The 22,564-nt window shown below is 45.7% G+C and overlaps 1 protein-coding gene across 4 annotated transcripts in view; it reads left to right on the top strand.

Annotated features, from left to right (window-relative positions):
* The window catches only part of LOC143983794 (sterol O-acyltransferase 2-like), a 306,186-nt gene that overhangs the window by 198,092 nt on the left and 85,530 nt on the right, over positions 1–22,564 (top strand). For all 4 annotated transcript variants that reach the window (XM_077483882.1, XM_077483883.1, XM_077483885.1 and 1 more), the window contains exons 8-9: positions 1,234–1,318; positions 2,813–2,858. In XM_077483882.1, the coding sequence (XP_077340008.1) occupies positions 1,234–1,318; positions 2,813–2,858 (131 nt within the window). The remainder of the gene's footprint in view (positions 1–1,233; positions 1,319–2,812; positions 2,859–22,564) is intronic.

Raw genomic sequence — 22,564 nt, 5'->3', positions numbered from 1 at the left:
CCCAACGCCGAAAAAAATCGGCATGGGGGGTCCCCCCAAAGTCCACAACAGACCCTTGTCCGAGCACGCTACCCGGCCGGCCAGGAAAGGGGGGCGAGCGAGCGCCCCCCCCCCCTCCTGAGCCGTACCAGGCCGCGTGCCCTCAACATGGGGGGTGCCTTGGGGAAGGGGGGGCCGCGCGGCCCCCCCACCCCAAAGCACCTTGTCCCCATGTTGATGAGGACAAGGGCCTCTTCCCGACAACCCTGGCCGTTGGTTGTCGGGGTCTGCGGGCGGGGGGCTTATCGGAATCCGGGAGCCCCCTTTAATAAGGGGGCCCCCGGATACCGGCCCCCCACCCTGTGAATGAGTATGGGGTACAATGTACCCCTACCCATTCACCTGTGAAAAAAAGTACAAAAAAAAACACAACACAGGGTTAAAATATTTTATTGCACAGCTCCGGGGGTCTTCCGTCTTCGGGGGTCTTCTCGCCGGACTCCTCCGCTATCTTCTTGTAGCTCTTTTGCTAGCGGAGGAGTCCGGCTTTCTTCCTCCCCGCCGCCGGCCTCTTCTCCCGACTTCGGGGGTCTTGTCCCCCCTCTTCGGTTCTTCTGCCGGGCCACCGCGCCTTCTTATAGCTCTTTTAGAGGCGGTGGCCCGGTCTTCTGTCGCTGCCTTCCGTTCTTCTGCCGGGCCACCGCGCCTTCTTATAGCTCTTTTAGAGGCGGTGGCCCGGTCTTCTGTCACCGCTGTCGCTGTCGCCGCCTTCCGTTCTTCTTCTTCTTCTTCTTCTTCTTCTTCTTCTTCTCCAGGAGATGTTGACACGACGCTCTCTCCGGCCGGAATGCCAGAGCCGCGCTGCGCGGCCACTTATATAGTGACAATGGGGCGGTGTCACATGGTATATGTCACATATGTGACGAACTTAGTTTGGGAAGACAGTCCACCCGTGTGTACGCCGCCTTAGAATACTAGTCAGTATCTGTGTGCAAAGGCATGTTTTTTTTTGGAAGAATAAATCACCTTCAAAGTTGGGTGTCTTATGTATGGATGTTGCTGCATTCTGTAAAACTATTAGTTTAGTTTTTACCATTTTAGAATGGGGTGCCTCAACATTGTGCAGAATTTTAAAGGGTGCCTTGACTGAACAAAGGTTGAGAAACACTGGTGCAGACACACAAGCTGTGTATTGGTATAGGGCACGGCTCTCATAGATGTGAATTTAATATAGCTCCCATTTACTTCTTACAGAAAAAGAGGTTCAACTGCCAAAACTTTCCAGTTACCTGTATTTCCTCTTCTGTCCAACTCTAATCTATAGAGACAGCTATCCCAGGTAAAAAGCCTTTTTATAACCTAATCATTGTGTGTATGTGCAACCCTTATCTGCACGGGACTAGTAATATTTACAGTACATCTGAATATATATATGTATGGAAATATTGTGTTTTTGTGCAGATGAAAGTACTGAACCTTGGAGCTTGAAGCATAATACTTAAAGTGGTAGTAAACCACACCTTTTAAAAAAAAAAAACCCTGCAAGACAATGGCATAATGTGCTAGTATGCACCACATACAAGTACATTATGAAACTCTTACCTTAGAATGAAGCCCTCCAGTGGCGTGCTGTCAAAGTTTTTCTTAGGTCTTCTGATTGGCTGAGCCGTGATGATGTCGCTCCTGCAGCACGGAGCTCTGAAGGGAAGGTATGAAGTTACCAGCTGCATGCAGTTTGGATATCTCCTAAACAGTGCAAGTTTAGGAGATATTCACTGTAGCTAAAAAGTAACCCTTATTATAGGCATACCTGTAGGTAAAAGTAAAAAAGACTGTACTACCACTTTAACTATAGTACATTCTGTATGTAATATTTTACCCCCACACTGCTGCTGTCATCTATGTGCACAGCTGTAGATGTTTATTTTTTTCTCTAAGGGGGGGGGTGGGTGTCAACCTTGGGCATGCAGAGAATGAGCAGGAAATACGCTCAGCGATATGGCAAATCAGGGCTGCTGATTAGACAGTACAGTCAGTTCAAAAGGGGGGCCCAGGCACCTGCTGAGCAGGGGGTCTGGCTGCGCTGTCTTATTGCAGGTACTGATTTTCTTCTGCCTCCCCCCTGCAGTGCTGCCAGTTCCTTCTCCTCTTTCTTCCTCCTTTCTCCCTGCAGCACTTCCAGCTTCCCTTCATTCCTCTCTTGCTGGCAGCTGCTGCGGGCATATATGGGGATGTTTCAGGTCAGAGAACAGGGGAAGTGGCCAGTAAATATATAATTTATTGGCCACTTCTTTCCTGAATGAACACAGTGAGTGATCGGTACCAATCACGCCTGTGTCCCCTCATCACTGAAGCATAGTAAAATGTGTTTTCAGTTTGTGAATGAGCAGGAAGCCTCAGAGTGTTTCCTATTCATTCATCTGTGCTGTTGAGGCTGCAGAGAAAGGGAATGATAAATCTAGGCCCTCAGTCACTTTCGGCTAGAAGGGCCCTGTCAGGTAGGCTGTATGGGGCCCCGTGATTTCTAACAGCAGCCCTGTGGCGAATTGTGGCTGCTGTAAAATTTGAGCTAACAGTGGGAAGGGCTTAATAATTCAAGAATCGACTTGGGTGAGGACACCACGGGTCCCTGGACAGGTAAGTGCCCTAATAGTAAATGTTAGCACCTACAGTGGGTGTTTTAGTTTTAGGGCTTTAGTTGTCAGAGCTGCATAAAAATAGTATTTCCAATACAGCCCTCTAGGTACCCAGTGATATAATATGAGTGCTGCAATGCTTTGGCTAAAGTGTAGTAGAAACATGTGAAGTTCACTGTTATTCTTTTCTTGTGCAGAACCCCATACATCAGGTGGAAATACGTAATCAAGTATTTTGCAGAGGTAGGACATGCAAATTATAGATTTTTTTATGCATTTATTTGTATAATCTCATAATTTCATGTAATAAAATTTAAGTAGGAATTATAACTAATAAAAGCCATATCATATCTCTTTCAAAACTGGAAAATCCAATTAAGATAACCTCTTTCAATAAGCATTAATCTGACCATTCGTGCATACAACCCATACTTGTGTATGTTTTTAAGGAAGAAATGCACAACCAGTGACTATGAGCCAAATGTAGGCTATTTTCATTTGTTAGTAATAATATATTCTTAGCAGCAACCCAGTTCAAATGTTTAATTATGTTTACAGTGGTATTAAAACAAATATGTATTTTTCAATTATATTACAGCTTGCCAACTCTTAAATGTGGTAACCGCATTGGTTTTTTGTTTGTTTTGGCTTTTATTCCAACAATTTCACCGGATGAAACAGTCTGTTATTTTTCAATGTTCTTTAACAGACCGACCTGTCCAGCAAAATTGGCAGTTAGAGGATTGAGACAAACCATTTAAAAATTACAGGGGGGCTTACAATGGTCATCTTTAATTTATGTAAAACCTTTATCCCAAAAAGGAATAAAAACTGTTTCTGTAACTGCTTAAAAAGTGTTAACAGGAGTTTGGCTTTAATTTGTCAAGTCAATCTAGATTTGTTAGTGCATCTAATGCCACGTACACACGTAGCGGACTATCCGACGGACTTAGTCTGGCAGACTTCACGCCAGACTGTCCGTCCAAGTTTCGGAACGGGCTACAATGTACCCCTACCCATTCACCTGTGAAAAAAAGTACAAAAAAAAACACAACACAGGGTAAAAATAGTTTATTGCACAGCTCCGGGGGTCTTCCATCTTCGGGGGTCTTCTCGCCGGACTCCTCCGCTATCTTCTGCTAGCTCTTTTGCTAGCGGAGGAGCCCGGCTTTCTTCCTCGCCGTTGGCCTCTTCTTCCGACTTCGGGGGTCTTGCCCCCCTCTTCGGTTCTTCTGCCGGGCCACCGCCTGTAAAAGAGCTATAAGAAGGCGCGGTGGCCCGGCAGAAGAACCGGTCTTCTGTCGCCGCTGTCGTCGTCGCCTTCCGTTCTTCTGTTCTTCTCTTCTTCTCTTCAGATGTTGACTCGTCGCATCCTTCGCTCACAATGGCTCCGACGCGATGCGCGGCGACTTATATAGAGACATCACCGGATGATGTCCCTGCCCATTATGGTGTCACAGTCCCAGAGGATGCTGGGACTGTGACATCATAATAGGCGGGGACATCATCCGGTGATGTCCCTATGTAAGTCACCGCGCATCGCGTTGGAGCCATTGTGAGCGAAGGATACGACGAGTCAACATCTGAAGAGAAGAAGAGAAGAACAGAAGGCGGCGGCGACAGAAGACCGGGCCACCGCCTGTAAAAGAGCTATAAGAAGGCGCGGTGGCCCGGCAGAAGAACTGAAGAGGGGGGACAAGACCCCCGAACAGGGGGACAAGACCCCCAAAGTCGGAAGAAGAGGCCGACGGCGAGGAAGAAAGCCGGGCTCCTCCGCTAGCAAAAGAGCTAGCAGAAGATAGTGGAGGAGTCCGGGGAGAAGACCCCCGAAGACGGAAGACCCACGGGGCTGTGCAATGAACTATTTTTACCCTGTGTTGTGTTTTTTTTTTGTACTTTTTTCACAGGTGAATGGGTAGGGGTATCGGATTCCGATAAGCCCCCCGCCCGCAGACCCCGACAACCAACGGCCAGGGTTGTCGGGAAGAGGCCTTTGTCCTCATCAACATGGGGACAAGGTGCTTTGGGGTGGGGGGGCCACGCGGCCCCCCCTTCCCCAAGGCACCCCCCATGTTGAGGGCACGCGGCCTGGTGCGGCTTGCTCGCCCCCCCCTTTCCTGGCTGGCCGGGTAGCGTGCTCGGACAAGGGTCTGATGTGGACCTGGGGGGAACCCCCACGCCGATTTTTTTCGGCGTTGGGGTTCCCCTTTAAGTCCATACCAGGTGGCAGGGCCAGCAACGTCTCCTTCGCAGGCCCCACCTACCTGGAGACCAGCTCGAAATGAGCGGACTTTTCTCCGGGCGGGAAAAGTCTGTTCATTTCAAAAGTACGGCCGGACTCGCATTTCGGCGGACAATCCGGCCGTGCGTATGCCAGTCCGGCGGGAAGATTGGAGTGCAAAACTACTTTCTAAGTCCGCCGTACTTTCGGGTTAAAAAAGTATGCCGGAGGCTACACATGGGGGGATTGTCCGGCGGACTTGAGTTTGCCGGACTTTTCCACCCGATTGTTTGATCGTGTGTATGCGGCATAACACTACCCTCTTTCCAGATATGTGAATACTGCTAATATATATTTCTTTCACTTTGTATATTTCTTAGTTTTTTCCAGGTACTTAATGTGACCTGTGCCCAAACTACAGACAATAAAATATTTACATATTCAGAACAAGCAGTAAAAGCATTCCCTCATTTGCCTCTGTAGCTATAGGCATGGTGGAGAAATTAATCTTCAAATTTCAAGATGGATGCACTAAAATCCCAGCTATTTTATATAGAAAGCAGAATCTGGGCAGTCTGTAAGCCCTCTAATGTAAATGTACAGCAGGTGTTTCTAAGCTTATTGAAACCGACTTATGATTCAGCCATGCTGAATGCACAGCTGCTGGTGTGCTCTGTCAGACACCCTGCTGATGCACCCATCTCAGCACATTGCACAATTTGCTTTTTTTTCCACAGAACATTATTGAAATAAATCATGTGGGACATTTCAACAGGGTTCTATTCACTGGGCTGGCATTACAATGTTGTGGTTCACATTGCAACCCAGTGTGTTGACAAAAAGTACTGCATGCTATAAGATTTTTCAGCACACACACCACAGCAATGTTGTGTTGTGAACTGACACCATAGAAAGCAAGGCATTTTGTCTTGTCTATATGCATTGGGGTTGCACTAGAAATATTTGCCAGAACAGCATCTGGTGTGAACAGGCTTGTCAGTTTCTCTCCCTCTCTCTCCTCTTTTGAGACCCACTGTATTCATCTGTTTCCCTGAGGATTGTAGGAATCTTCGTCACTTTAACCCTTCACTTCAGTATACTGCTACTGACCACCTCTATGACAAAATTTCACCCCGTCCTGTCCTAACCTGGCCAACTCTGTCTACAGCAGTTCACTCTTAACCTCACTGGAGGTACTTGCTCCTCTAACTACAAACAGAATCGGTCTCAGACCGTTACAATCTTGGCAAACTGATGACACAAGAAACCTCAGGAGACATAGCTGTGCACTTAGACAACTAAATTCCTACAAGACTTCAACACATAAAAATCTGCCCCCCTAAAATACAATTCCTGCCTCTATACTGCCAAACTAACCTACTTTGTAACTCTTAATATCTTGTCATCCTGTCCTCACCCGCTTTTCTCTACCTTTAACTCTCTACGTTGTCCCCCCACCACCTCCACTCATTGTCTAAGAGATTGTCAAACACTTCAAAAACAAGACGTGCAATTCATGGGGACTTCTCCACTGTACAGATATCTTCCCCACTTAATATACCTTGTCTAACAACACATTCAATACTTTTGTCACGTACCTGGTGATAGAGTCTGATATGCAGAGGGAGGCCTCTCTTACACCTCAATGAAAAATATATGCTAAATATATCAACTCGTGCTAATGGTGTATATAAAACTAAAGTAAATAAATAAAGAAAGAAGCAGCTGCTATACACAAAGTGCTGATCACTTGAAAAACATATAAATATAAATATAGCGCTTGCAACCACAATGGGTGAATAAACAACAACATGTAATAAACAAAGCAAAGTCCAAACAAAAATGTGAAAAAGTGACTTTTGGGTTTGATTAAATCAAATACATACTTCCAAGGAATCGTTTGACGTCAATTCTGGTGAATCAGTGGAACTCAATGACATAAAAATCCCCTTTAAACAATAATCAAAACATTTAAATGTTACAAAAAAATATGTATGAAAATTTTTAAATAAATAAGTCAGATTGTCTCGATTCAAACTTCTTACTGTTGATAAAGTCTTGTTCAATTCACATGGGGTGTAACCCTTTTCCAGGAATCTGTCAACCAAAACTTTAGCTTGTATATCAAAATCCTTGATGCTGGCACAATTGCGCCTAACCCTCAAGAATTGACTCTTGGGGATCATACTGAGCCATCGAGGATGGTGACAACTTACCAAAGGGATATAACGATTTCTGTCCACTTCTTTAAAATAGGTTTTAGTGGACAGTTAATGGTTGTTTTTAAAGACTACTAGATCGAAGAAATTAATACTGTGATTGTCAGAAACTTCTGAGAAGGAAATTCCATATCTATTCTCACCAATTTTTGTCAAAAACTGTAAAAAATACTCATTTGATCCTTCCCAAATAATAATGATATCGTTAATGTAACGCTTATAAAACTGAGGTGTAATACCACTGAAAATAGCATATTTTTCCCAGTGACTCATGAACAAATTAGCCACTGAAGGGGCACACTTTACCCCCATGGCTACTCCTTTTTTCTGCCTAAAGTTCTGTTTATCATGCCAGAAAAAGTTACGACTCATAGCCAAGTCCAAGGCATGAACAAGAAAATCCTTTTGTTTCTTTTTCATTTTAGTGTTGTTCAAAGCCCATACCACAGCTTCCACAGCATGTTTCTGCTGAATGTTAGTGTACAAAGAATTAACATCAATACTGGCCAATATATGACCCTCATCGACCTCTACATGCTGTAATAGTTCCATAAGATTCCTAGTATCCTTAAGATAGGTGGGACAACTCTGTGCCAGAGGCTGTAGGAAATTATCCAAATATTCACCAATTCTGGCAAACAGAGTCCACCCCACTCACAATTGGTCTGCCAGGTGGTTTGGTTGGATTCTTATGAATTGCAGGTAATTTGTAGATAACTGGTACCCACGGGGCATCGGGCACCAGGTATCTAGCCTCTTTTTTTTTTTTTGTGACGATACCTTCATCTTGGGCGTTTTTGACCAGACGTCTCAGCTTACAGTAGCTTTGAATTTCTGTCAAGTTCTGCTAGATAGTCAGATTTATTGAGGATAACAAGACCCCCCCCCCCCCCCCCCCCCTGTCTGCACTGGGATTTAATATCCCTGTCAATATCTGTTTTCTGTCTACTAGGTTTGATCGACAGACCCTCTAAGTCCTGTTGGACCAGAGATCTGAAGACCTCTAAAAAATGGCTATTGGGATTTCTAGGCTTAAACACCGAACTATTCCTCAAATTGGTGTGGCTATAAAACGCTGATTCCTGTCCTATATGGAGTGTGATTCTACTAAAATGTTTCTTAATATTTACTTTCCTCTTACATTTCTGGAAGTCTATAAAAGTATCAAACTTATTAATATCCTTATCGGGGCAAATTTAAGACCCAACACTAAAACTTTGAAATGATCCAAAGTAAAAGTGGCATCACTTAAACTTAAAATACCCTGCATTAGGTTTCTCTCTTTCTTTTTCCTCCTCTGCACTCTCTCCATGTGCCATGCTTGGTTCTGCCCCGTATGGTCTGGGGGGTGCCATGGGATACCAAGATTTCCACTCTCCTCCTCTGTTCCCCTGAGGATTTTGACCTCTCCCCCTTCCTCTGGGGTGTGTGGATCCCCTCCCTGGGGGCCCACTATACCCCCTTTTTTGAAAATCACCCCTATAGTTAGCACCAGGGTGTCCTTTCTGTGCTCTCAAAGGAGGACCACCTCTGGATTGAGGCGTGGGAACAACTTGGACTGTTCCAACCTCGATTATTGCCATAATCCTGCTGATTATAAGCATCGGAACCATTATATTCTTCCTGTTGTAGGGGTTCATAATGATTATAAATGGGAACTCCATAAGAATGTTGATCAACTAGGGATCTAGCATTCCTATTACCCTGTTGTAATTGGCCCATTGTGAGAGATATAAGATGTTAAAGGCACGGTGTCACTATCATCCATAGAAGTCAAAGGTGTGACTTCTTCAGTCAATATGGTATCCTGTCATTTATAGACCTTATTAGCTTTAAAATCATTAGTATCTCTCACATATCTTTTAATTTTTTTCTTTTGGGTTTCTTTGTCAACTTTGCCAACAAAGTCCTGTAGATGTTTAATTTTCTCTTTAAATTCTGCTGACCCTTCAAACGGTGATAATCTTCCAATAGTTTCTTTTCAGTATGATTGAAAAAAGAGAACCACCCATCCTCTAATTCTTTGCCAATCGTACCGTCATTGGGAGGTACGTCCCATCTTAGTCTCCTGGTTGTAATGCCATCTTTAACATATTTAGTCAAAGTGAACACATCCCACCAGGTCCTGATTTGCATATCCAAAGCATTTTTTAGAACTTTGAAATCATGGTTAAGATCTGAGCTGATATTAGTGCATGAGAAAAATTCATTAGCATTAATAACTCTACTGGTGACAAAATTGCATATATCCATAGCTGCTGAGTGCACTCGATGAGAATTTTTTTTTTTTAAATATATGCTAAATATATCAACTCGCACTAATGATGTATATAAAACTAAAGTAAACAAATAAAGAAATATAAATAAAGAAAGAAGCAGCTGCTATACACAAAGTGCTTATCACTTGAAAAACATATAAATATAAATATAGCGCTCGCAACCACAATGGGTGAATAAACAACAATATGTAATAAAGCAAACTCCAAACAAAAATGTGAAAAAGTGACTCAAGGTGCTCCAATCCGAAGGGAAATCAGTGCAAAAATGCTTCAGAAGTATTCAGGTGTATAACACCTCCTCATTTGTCCCCACTCACCAGATTGCGCCGTCCCCCAGCTTTTCAGTCTGGTGGGTCACTTTAGGCGTTGTAATGGTGTCCAGGCATGATGGGTATGGAGTCAAATCCTCCAAATCCTCTCAAATCCTCCAATGCTCCAATCCGAAGAGAAAACAGTGCCAAAATGCTTTAGAAATATTCAGGTGTATAACACCCCCTCATGTGTCCCCACTCACCAGATTGCGACGTCCCCCAGCTTTTCAGTGTGGTGGGTCACTTTAGGCTTTGTAATGGTGTTCAGGGATGATGGATATGGTGTGGAACTCAGTGGAACTCAATGACAAAAAATGTGTTACAAAAAATATGTATGACAAAATTTAAATAAATAAGTAAAAAAATAAAATAAAATTAAAACAAAAATAAAAATAAAAATGAAAAATAATAAAAATGAAAAAAATAATAATAAAAATAATAGAACTGAATAAAAAATGACAATGCCATATTTGATTGGATCTATTTAGGGGTGCTTCTCCTCCACCCTCTATTTAAAGTTGTCCCAGTTCACTAGAAATTAAGTCATTGATGACGCCCTGTGGGAGGGTTAAACTTTGGTATCACCGACGGTCCCATGTAACACACTCCAGGAATGGCGTTTTTACACTCACAGCTCCATGTTTGAGGCTTGTTTGATCGTACTTTTTGTAAGTACCCACCCCTTGTACAATAAAACCTTTTTTAATGCTACTTCACTATCAGTTACATTCTTTTTTTACTTTTTGGTACCTGTCTGGTCTGCTGAGAAAATTCATTAAGGAATTCTGGATTTGACACCATATCCATCATCCCTGGATACCATTACAAAGCAGGGGAGTGGGGACACATGAGGGGGTGTTATACACCTGAATACTTCTGAAGAATTTTTGCACTGTTTCCCTTTCGGAATTGGAGCACCTTGAGTCACTTTTTCACATTTTTGTTTGGACTTTGCTTTGTTTATTACATATTGTTGGTTATTCACCTATTGTGGTTGCGAGTGCTATATTTATATTTATATCTCTTACACCTCTGACTCAAGGCCCCTGGTAGAGTAAACAGGAGGCGCGGGCACGAGTGCCTGGCAGAGTTGCTAGCAGAGGAGCTGGACTGGAACTGATGGTGGAGCTGGGATAGAACCAGAAACAGCTGTCAGGCTGGAGACTGGAGACTGGAGTTCAGGCAGGTGCAGGCAGGTAGCCTGGAGGCACAGGTAAACAAGTCCAGAACAGACGTGATACAGGAGCAGAGTCGGGTGCAGGCAGGTTCGGCAACAGGCTGGCAGCAAAGTAGCAGAAGGAGCAGGCAGGAATGTAGTCAAGGCAAGCCAAGGTTGGGTACAGGCAGATAACAGGAATAGTTAGCGACAAGCCGGGTAAGTCAACTGGAACAGGTACAGGCAAACGGTTATCAGGAATCAGAGAACGTTGTAAACCAAACAGCACTGATCCAGGGCAAAGAATCAGTTTAAATAGTCTGTGTAGTGCCAAGAACCGTCACAGGGTTTGTGCGCACACACGTTGGCATTCCGTGTGGCATTAGCGCGCTTGCGCGTGAGCAGAGGTGCATGCAAGGGTGCCCGTGCAGCCCTTCTCAGTGGGACATGCAGTACAGGGGAAGGTCTGTGGCCGCCATCTTGATTATTGGCGTGCCTTTCCTGACAACTTTCTTCTATTGACCTGGCTACTAATAAAGAGGTTTCCAATCTTTTCTCAAATGCCCATCTAACCAATTGTCCCCTGGATCCTGTTCCCTCACAACTATTACAGTTACCCTTTTCTTCTATCCTATGCTCTCTCACCCACATCTTCAACCTCTTCCTCTTTACTGGCATCATCGCCTAAAGCTTGCACAGATCGCCCCCATACTTAAAAAGCTCACTGGACCCCATCAACCTGAGCAACTTAAAAACTATCACCTTGCTCCCATTTACTTTCAAACTTTTAGAATGCTTACGCCGCGTACTCACGCTCAGAAATTCCGCCAGCAAAAGTCCGATGTGTGCTTTTGGTCGGAAAATGCGACCGTGTATATGCTCCATCTGACTTTTGCTGGAGGCATTTCAGCCAGATAAAGATTGAGAGCAGATTCTCTATTTTTGCGACGGAAAAAGTTTCTATCAGAAATGCCGTTCATCTGTATGCAATTCTGATGAGCAAAATTTCTACTATATATATAGTTATATAGTACATTCACATCATTTTTATTTGTAAGTTATGTTGTCAGCTCCAATGAGATTTTAAAACAACAGTTACATGACTGAATCAGGGATCTTAAAGGGTAAGTTCACTTTTCCCAAAAAATAAATGGACATATTTTTTCCAGGTAAAAAAAAAAAGTGCTTTTCTTGTTCTTTTTTTTCTTTTTTTTTTACTGGAACCTGCAGAGCATTGCACCTGCGATCTGCAGATATAAGGTGCAATGTCCGGCTCCTGTCTTCCTCTTGCTCTCTGCCCCTATACATGTTTGTGCTTTCTATTACAAAACTAGAGGAAGAATGAATGAACTGTGTGCTAAGGAGCATGATCGCAGCGGAAAACAGTAGTTTTTTCATGAATTTTATTATAACGCAAAATTGTATCAAATACTTACCGTAATTTTCCTTTCCTGACACTAAACCATGGCAGCATACTAGTGATAGAGCTCCGCCTCTTGACCACTCCCTCTGGACCAGTGAATAGCATAAATGAAGGCATGGTTAGCCGCCACCCCATTCTTAGTAACAAGCCACGTACCGAAACGCACATGGGTGGGCTCATATGCTGCCATAGTTTGGTGTCAGGAAAGGAAAATGACAGTAAGTATTTGATACAATTTTCCATTTTCCTGATGCCAACATGGCAGCATACTAGTGATAAATAACTAGCTGATAGGGTGGGATCTATTTGTCAAACCAATCTTCTAATGAAACAGAGGACTGAATAGTCCATCCTACAAAGTCCTCTGATGACAACTCCCTTGGGTCTATTCCGTCAAGTTTGAATAGGAATGTTGGAGCGACCATGATACCCCTGTACAAATGGGCATTACAGATTCTCTTGAATGTGTTGCCTATCAGGCTTTAACCGCTCTGGTAGAGTGCTCTGCCGCCGCTGACAGAGGCTCGCGACCTCTAGTCCTATACAGAACCAAGCCTGCTAGGACCCAGGCAGTAACCTCTTTCCCTTGATTCCCAACTGGAATGACAAAAGGTTTATTTAGGTGACCTGAAAGGGACAATTGTGGAGAAATACTCCTTTAAAGTTCTGAAAATGAACAGTACGTGTGACTTTCCTGGGTGAAGTTCTGGAAAGTTAGGCAATGTCCAGCTGTCTGCTAAATAGACTGTTGCTACGTTTGATGCAGAATGCAGAATCTACATGATCCAACTCTACTCTTTCTGGAAAGAAAGGAATATATTATATATAATTTTTTTTTTTTTTTACTTTGAAGCTCCAAGAGCTTGAATCTCTGATAACCTTCTGCTTAAAGTTCTTGCAATTGATACTGCCTTGTAAGTGATGGCCTGAACTGAACATTGCTCTGGTGGAACAAACAGAGATTGTTGAGTTCCAGCAACTGCAATAGATCTTTCTTCCTTGGTGACTCCTCACGACTGCCCTCAAAGTTGTGCAAACTGAAGGATTCTTGGTCCTTTTCAAATGTGTTTTTGCCAATATAGCCCACACTCGTGAGGATTGGTTAAGACCTGGAGGAAGAATAGAACAGCTGACACTGGAAGGGCAGTAGGATCAACGTCTCGTCCTACCAAGAAAAAGCAAACTTGTTCCCGAATTAGACCTAGATGTTGTAAGTAGAACGTCTTCTCGAACACAACAAAAGTAGAGATCATTTTGGAGTGAAACTGAAGCAACCAGAGTTGCCCATCCTCCCCCTTTAGTGCTCCAGCTTGCAGCCCCAGTCTGCGTATGTTATAGAGGGGAAATGTCTTCTGTTTCATGAAATGAATGGCCAGGGAAAACCGAGGGCCTCCTGGTCAATATGGAGGACTGGCTATGACAACTATGTTCTCCCTTGACAACCACACGCGGAATCTCATTTATGGGAAATGTTGGGGAAAATATATAGGTTAGATTGCAGTCCCAGGGAGAGACCAGAGCATCTGCCCCTTGTGCCTTGGGGTACAGACAAAATTAGATCAAAGTTTGTGATTACTGTGGGAAACAAGGAGGTCTGTCTGTGGTAGGCCCCACCTGTGGACCAGCTCAGAGAAGACCTGGGTCATAGACCCACTCGTTGTGCTCTGGAAGCCTATACCTGTTCAAAAGCAACCACTGGGAGTTAAACTGTTTCCGAAATTTTGCTGGTGATCTTTCGCCCCAGGCATTATGGGTTTCACCCCTCTAAATAGCATATTGCTGAGAGTCTCATCCTGGAGCTGAATATAGGCAACTGCTGTCCTGTTGCTAAACTGCAAGGAGATTGGTCCTCCTTGACTATGTGTAGTAAGGCCAAAGTGCTAAAAGGGCTGTTTGAACCCCAGCGTGTTCAAAATTGCCCTCCTTGGCTGGGAATCTCTGCTTGCCTTGACCGAAAGTGCTTCGCAGTACATCTTCCCAGCTGTCTTGCAGACATGATTCGTAGCCCTTCTCCAGTCTAAAGGTTCTAACGGATCGAGACTTCCTCAAGGTCTTTCCATCACCGTGGACCTCTACTCATACTGAGTAACATTTATTAACTGTGTTATATCCCGTTTACTCCCTTGCACTAAGAATTAGAGTTGAAATTTGTGCAGGTGCCCCTGCACCCCAGGAATCATCTATATGCATGATGACATTGTGTCCAGATGACTGAGGCACTGAGAAGCCATCAAACAAGCTGAAGTATTCATCCTCAGAAATCTGTTCCTGACTGTCACCCTTTCCTCTGATGGAAATAAAACAGAGGAAATAGCAGAGCACCCCCTGGGTACACCAACCAATGGGATGGAGAAAGTTTGGCTTTACTTTCCCTCTAAAGTGTGAGGATAGGATACGCATCCTGACGATCCAGCAGCAGCCTCCAGCCATGTGGATATACTGTTTAATGGACTCCGTCTTAAAGTTCTCCAAGAGGGCCCAAAAGGGTTCGACCTCTTCCGATCTGCAACTGGACACTAACCAACCTCCCCTGTGAACTCCAAACAGGATTGGGTAGAAAACCTGCAACCCCTCTTTAGTCTGAGGTGTCTGTAAGCATTGTAGCAGCCCCCCGCTGTTGTGGTGGACTTGGCAGCTCCATGGGAGAAAAATGGTCTTGAGGAGGAGCAGTGAGGAATCTCCCGAAAGTGACCATGAGTGTCTGATACCTTCATCCAAGGCTCTGCACAGCATGCTGTTCAGAAACCCGTGAAGCATGCCTTCTTGGTCTTACCGTAAGTCTGGGTATGCACTTGTGTGATTGGCTGACTAATTTTCCTAGAAGTCTGCACTAAAATACAAGTCATATTTTTGGCATCCACTGCTACAAAAATATCATTGTTTGCAAGATACTCCCAATAGGAAATCATGTCTAAAGGGATGCAGACCCTGCCACTCTCCTCAGAGTCCTGCAGGTGCAGCAGCTGGCTGATAATTATTAAACCATTCCCATTAGACTCACCCATTACATGGGCTTGATATTGTTGGTCTGCCGGCACTTGCAGATGCTACAGTATGTAGAAGCAGGTTGACAATTAGCTTGTTCAGGGTACACAGTTTCGTCAGCCTGTTTATATGGGAATTTTTCTCGAACTCCCTTCATTCTTCCCCACTTTTGACTCGAGGAAGCAATACGCAGTCTGGGCTCTCAACCATATGACCTCACTAGCCGCCAAAGTGCTAGGGTGCTCCTCCAGTGGTTATACAAGCAACTAGGGGGGACTTCCTGGTCAGCCGCCCTATTTTGAGTAGCAGACTGCTGCATCTATAATATATGTAGCAAGAACCCAGGATTCCTTCAGTCCAATGAGAACCTCCAGAGCCTTCAGTTGTCGGCCTCCCTCCAAATAGAGTGAGTCGTAAGGCATAGTAGGTGCAGAGCATGTCTTTGGATTGTGGTGAGAAATAGGGATGGCCGAACGGTTCGCCCGGCGGTCGGTTTTTTCGGCAAATTTTGCCTGTTCGCGATTCGCCCGATCGGCGGACTATTGCAGATGTTTGCCCGGCGGACTTATGTGTTTACAGTGTGAAAGAACTTTGACCCATGATGACACATCCATCATGGGGTACAGGACAACCAATTGAGACATTTCAGCACGTGGACAATTGGACATTCCCCCTAACTTATAAATAGGCCCGATCCGGCGGCCATTTTACATTCTTTCTTCTGTCCCTATAGGGAGAGGTTGCTGTGTGGAGCAGGGAGAGACTGCAGTGACACAAATCGCTAGCTATTAAGTCCACAAAAGTCCTTTTAAGGACTGGTATGGTATAGGAGTAGTACAGTATATAGGGTTGAGTGAACTGCTGTGCTTGTAAATCCAGCAGCCTGTCTTTAGTGAGTGCAAGGAGTGACAGGACACTGTGTGTAGCAGGGAGGGACAGTCAGTTTAATCATTAGCTGTTATTATTAGGTCCACAAAGGTCCTTTTAAGGACTGGTATGGTATAGAGTAGTACAGTATATAGGGTGAGTGAACTGCTGTGCTTGTGATTCCAGCAGCCTGTCTTTAGCAGGGAGAGACAGGACGCTGTGTGTAGCAGGGACAATCAGTTTAATCATCAGCTGTTAGTATTAGGTTCATAAATGTCCTTTTAAGGACTGCTATGGTATAGGAGTAGTACAGTATATAGGGTTGTACACGTATAATATTCTTTCTTCCAAATATAGAAAGAATATTATACTTGACTGCAGCAGTCCTTTATCAGTATAGGGACTGAGGTACAGTCTGCTAATCCCTAGCTACTAGTTCCACAAAGGTCCTTAAGGACTGGTATAGGTCCACAATATATAGGGTTGTGGTGCACTACTGCTGACTGCTGCCCTATTCTGCAGCAGTCCTTTATCAGTGTAGGGACTGAGGTACAGTCTGCTAATCACTAGCTACTAGTTCCACAAAGGTCCTTATAAGGACTGGTATAGGTCCACAATATATAGGGTTGTGGTGTACTGCTGCAGATTGCTGCCCTATTCTGCAGCAGTCCTTTATCAGTGTAGGGACTGAGGTACAGTCTGCTAATCCCTAGCTACTAGTTCCACAAAGGTCCTTAAGGACTGGTATAGGTGTACTATTTGGTGTGCAGTATATAGTTGTGTAATACACGTATAAAATACTTGCACATATAGAAAGCATAGTATAGTGCGTTTCCACTGTGTAGCATTGTGACTGCTGAGCGGTTCTGCAGCGATACTACAAAGAGTGACAAACGCAATCCAAAAAAAGTATTGTAACTGGTGTGATAGACCAGTGGCCCCCAAAAACAACAGATTGAAGCGGGGTGTTATATACCTTCTTCCACATACATACTGCACTTCTCAAGAGACTTTTGTCACAGGGTCATTTAAAAAATGACAGGCAGAGGAAGAGGCAGGCCCTTCCACAGGGGTGGTAGGGGTAGGGCAGGAGCAACAGGCTTGAGCCAAAGTGGGAAATTGCAGAAGGTGCGTGCGATTACGTCAAAGGAAACCCCAGACTTGGTTGAGTGGCTCACTCAGCCTTACTCTTCTGCACCCTCCTCATCCTCTCGATCTGCACCCTCTTCTTCACTCTCTATGTGCACCCCCAAAGACACTACCACCAACACCACCACATACCTTCCGCTTGAGTCACAGGAATTATTTTCCGATCCATATCAAGACATTTCTGATGCGCAGCCACTCTTGGCATTGGATCAGGAAGAGGAGGTAGCAACAACCGCCACTCAGCAGTCTGATGACAGTACCCAGATCAGCCCAAGGAGGAGGTTGGTCCCTGGTGTTGCTGCCTACTCCGAGATCTCTAATTATAGCGGTGGGGAAGGTGACATCATTGATGACGTGTCTAGTGATGTCACGTGGGTGCCCACAAGAGAGGAAGAGGAGGGGAGTTCAAAGGGAGATATGGACCAGCAGATAGGGAGGAGAAGCAGGAAGAACTTACATTGCACAGGAGGGACAAAGCAGACTGCTAATGTATCAGGAGCGAGGCATCAACCATGTACGCTCACATCTGGTGCTCCCAGGATGTCGGCACATGGCTCCGCAGTGTGGGCTTTTTTTATCGTGTCCACTGCTGACAATAGTGTTGCCATCTGCAATCTTTGCAGTCAATGCATAAGTCACGGTAAGCCCAACACTCACCTAAGGACGACCGCCTTAAGAAGGCACATGAGCAGCTATCACCGAGCCCAGTGGGAGCAACGGAACACACAAAGCCACACTCCAGGCTCTCACCGTCCAGCCTCGTCTTCTACTTCTTCTCCTCTCTCCTCACAATTGTTCTCCACTCCACCTTCCATCACGCCAAGCTCACGTTTTTCTGCAAAAAGGCAGTCTTCCGTGGGCCAAATGTTCGAGTGTAAAAAAATGATGGCGCCGGATAGCCCTCTTGCCCAACGGTTGACGGCTGGCTTGTCAGAACTGATAGCCCGCCAACTACTGCCATATAAACTGGTGGACTCGGAGGCCTTTCGAAAATCTGTGGCCATTGGAACACCACAATGGAAGGTCCCAGGAAGGAAGTATTTCTCACAGAAGGGCATCCCAGAGCTATAGGGCCATGTTCAGCGGCAAGTGAATGTATCTCTGGAACACAGTGTTGGTGCCAAGATACATCTGACCACAGACACGTGGTCTAGCAAACACGGGCAGGGAAGGTATATCACTTTTACTGCCCACTGGGTGAAACTTCTGATGGCCGTCAAGCATGTAACCCGTGGCACCCGTGTAGATTTGGTTTTACCGCCACGGATTGCATGCAGGCCTGGCTCTTCTTCTCCTCCTCCTCCTACTCCATCCTCCTCCCTCTCCTCCTCGGCTGACTCCTCCTTTTCCGCTGCTAGCGTCTCTTCCGCTGCGACTCCCAAGCTCCCTAGAACCTATTCGACATGCCAGGTGAGACGTTGCCATGCTGTGCTGCGTCTGTTGTGCCTGGAAGCCAAGAGCCACACTGGCCCGGCACTCCTTTCAGCTTTGCGTTCACAGATAGATCAGTGGCTAACACCGCTCAATTTGGCAGTTGGTAAAGTGGTGTGTGACAACGGTGCCAATCTGCTTAGCGCATTGAAACAGGGCAAAATTACACACGTGCCATGCATGGCATACGTCTTAAACTTGGTCGTGCAGCGTTTCGTTGTCAAATACCCTTGGGTGCAGGACATCTTGCGGCAGGCAAGGAAAATCTCGGCCCATTTCAGAAGATCTTACATGGCCATGGCTCGCCTTGCTGACATTCAGCGGCGACACAATCTGCCGGTCAGACGCCTTATTTGCGATTGCCCGACGCGATGGAACTCAACCTTCTATATGCTTGATAGGCTGCTCCAGCAGAAACGTGCAGTTAACGTCTACCTGTATGAACTCTGCGGCAGAACAGGTTCTGGGGAGCTGGGTTTTTTTTCACCCCCCCCCAGTGGCTGCTCATGCGTGACGCATGCAGACTTCTGCGGCCATTTGAGGAGATCACCAAACTGGTCAGTCGCAGCCATGGCGCCATCAGTGACATGGTACCTTATGCCTTCTTTATGGAGCTTGCATTGTGTCGTGTCATTGATCAAGCTGTGGAGGAGCAGGAGCGGGAAGATGAGGAAGTCGCAATGCTGGATGAATTCCCAGGGGGGGCTACTCTATCTGAGACAAGTGAACAACTGGAGTCTGAAGAGGAGTCAGAGGAGGATGGTGCCGGGGCGGATGAGGAGGAGCAAGAAGAGCATGCTTTAAACCTTTCTGGGATCCCTGTTATTGTGCGTGGATGGGGAGAGGAGAATGAAGAGGACGACATTTTCCTGGATGATGAGCAGGAGCCAGGCCACCACACCACTTCCAGTTTAGTGAAAATGGGGGCCTTCATGCTCCAGTGTTTTAACAGGGACCCCCGTATAAAAAGCATAAGGGTCAAGGACCAGTCCTGGGTGGCAACGTACTTAGACCCCCGGTACAAACACAAAATGTCGGAAATGTTACCGCCGTCACAGAGGGCTGTCAGAATGGAGCACTTCCAGGCCTTGCTTCGAGAAATGCTGCATTCTGCTTTTGCGTGCGCTGGCAGAGGAGCAATTCCCACTCCCAGAGAAGGAGTTGCGGGTACCAATCCAACAGCGCCTGCAAGAAGAGGCCGGTTTGAAGATGTGTTGGTGACTTCTGATATGAGGTCATTCTTTCAGCCGACCCATCGACAGGTGTCATCCGGATCCAGCATCAGGGAATGCCTAGACCGACAGGTGTCCGACTACATCGGGTTAACGGCCGATGTGGATGCTCTGAGGAGTGATGAACCCCTGGACTACTAGGTGGGCAGGCTTGACCTCTGGCCAGAGCTTGCCCAATTTGCAATCGAACTGTTGGCTTGCCCCTCGTCCAGTGTCCTGTCCGAAAGGACGTTCAGCGCAGCAGGGGGATCATGACCGATAAGCGTACTCGCCTAGCTCAAGACAGTGTTAACTACCTCAAATTTCTAAAAATGAATGAGGCATGGATCTCGGAGGAATTCAACACATGTGACCAGTAGACCATGTATATCTCTATAAACGATTTTTTTAATCGAGCACACAGACCTTCTTTCTACATTTGGCTCACTTCCTTGTACAAAAAAAGCACACCGTACTATATGCCCGTACCCTCCTGTTTGAAGAGGTTGAGCGGTGTCATATTTTTGGGGCCCAGCAGCAATTTGCTGGTATCAGTGCTGCTGTTAGTGCTCTCTATCTCGGTGCTGGTGTCAGTGCTCTCTATCACGGTGCAGATGTCAGTGCTCTCTATCTCGGTGCTGGTGTCAGTGCTCTCTATCACGGTGCAGATGTCAGTGCTCTCTATCACAGTGCTGGTGTCAGTGCACTCTATCACGGTGCTGGTGTCAGTGCACTCTGTCACGGTGCTGGTGTCAGTGCTTTATATCATGGTGCTAATGTCAGTGCACTCTATCACGATGCTGGTGTCAGTGCACTCTATCACGGTGCTGCTGTCAGTGCTTTATATCACGGTGCTGATGTCAGTGCTCTCTATCACGGTGCTGGTGTCAGTGCTCTCTATCACGGTGCTGGTGTCAGTGCTCTATATCCCGTTGCTGGTGTCAGTGCTTTATGTAACGATGCTGGTGTCGGTGCTCTCTATCACAATGCTGGTGTCAGTGCTCTATATCACGTTGCTGGTGTCAGTGCTTTATGTCACGGTGCTGATGTCGGTGCTCTCTATCACGGTGCTGGTGTCAGTGCACTCTATCACGGTGCTGGTGTCAGTGCACTCTATCACGGTGCTGGTGTCAGTGCACTCTATCACGGTGCTGGTGTCAGATCACTCTATCACGGTGCTGGTGTCAGTGCTCTATATCACGGTGCTGGTGATCATCTCCTGCACCCTCTTCTTAGCCTACCCTGACCTTCCCTCTACTCCATTGCCTTCATGCACTCCTGAGTCCTGAATTGTCAGAATTTCACATATAAAAAAAGAATGCTTGTAGTTGTCGATCCCAGATTCACTTCATACATGTGTTATGTCAGTGGCCATGTGGTGGAACTATGTGTGCACAGCTAGTAATTATTTTGTGGCTGGAAATATGACCTGTAGGTTTTTAAAGTTCGCCTGCTATTGAAGTCAATGGGGCCCGCCGCGAACTTTGCGGTTCGCGTTCGCAAAACGTCCCGTCGGAAGTTCATCCATCACTAGTGAGAAACCCACACAGGGAGAAGATATAAACTTCAACACAAACATTAGCATGTTGGGGAATTGAACCAGTAACCCCAGTGCTGCTAGACAGAATAACCAACCACTTAGCAAGCAGGCAGCCTCTGCAAAGTAGATTCATGAGTGCCAGACACCTAGGGTGTGCCACGTGTCCAGGATTCAGCTGGACAGTTTGGGTATTAAATCAAATGTCAGGGTTTCAGTCCACCTGAGACTCGGACATATTACCCGGACCAAGCTGTGGTTCCCCAAGTAACCGAGATAGTCATACACAAATCTGTTGCCCCCATAGGCAGCTGCTTTGATGATGTCAGCAAGGGCAATTCGGCCACACCCACTAGCGCGCTCTGAGCGCTACATTACCACTCTCCTTGAGGCACCCAAATGTGTCTGTGTACTGCTAAACCGGTAAACTCCCAGACTTCTACAGGACAGCCATGCAGGGAAAAGCATCCAGCAAGATGCCACATCTGCACAGATAAGAGTGCTCTCTCCTACAGCAACAGTTTCCAATACAAGTGTAACAGTTGCTTCAGGTAATTAAGGTGAGTTCAAAACAGACTCTTGTGCCACTTTTATCAACAATAAAGACATTTGGCATTACCTGTTAGCTGCATACTTCTCCAGGCAGTGTCTACTCACCAGCCTCCTGGGTATAGATACTGCGCCACTGTCAGGGCTGGCTTAGCCCTTCCTCCTCTGGGCTGGCCGCTCAGCTGTCGGCTAATTGCCAGCTCTCTTCTCTCTCCACAGTTACCAGCTGTTCCCGATGATGCTCGTCTGACCTGCCTACTTAAATCCTTCCAGCTCACTTCTCCTCTGCTTTCACGTTGGTCACATCACAAATAACCATCTCCTGCAGTTTGTTTCAAGACTGGCTTGCTGACATCCCTCCTGGCTCCTTATCCTGCTTGCAGTTGCTCTACTTGGATCCCTGACTTCAGGCCTGGCTGATTACCCGATCTGGTTATTGAAATTTGGCTGGCTTACTACCCGATCTGGTTACTGGACTCTGGCTATGCTTGACTACGCTTTTTCTATTTACCTTTTTATTTTTATTAATAAACAAGTGTGATTTAATTGTACTTCTGTCTTAGTCTGATTCATGGTTTCTGACAGTACACGAAGGCCATGAATTCAGAAGA

This window comes from Lithobates pipiens, unplaced genomic scaffold (assembly GCF_037356315.1).
Source record: "Lithobates pipiens isolate NorthernLeopardFrog02 unplaced genomic scaffold, aLitPip1_a1.2 Scaffold_16, whole genome shotgun sequence".
Taxonomy (NCBI): domain Eukaryota; kingdom Metazoa; phylum Chordata; class Amphibia; order Anura; family Ranidae; genus Lithobates; species Lithobates pipiens.
Note: the sequence above shows the minus strand (reverse complement) of the source record. Positions and strands in the feature narration are given on the sequence as shown.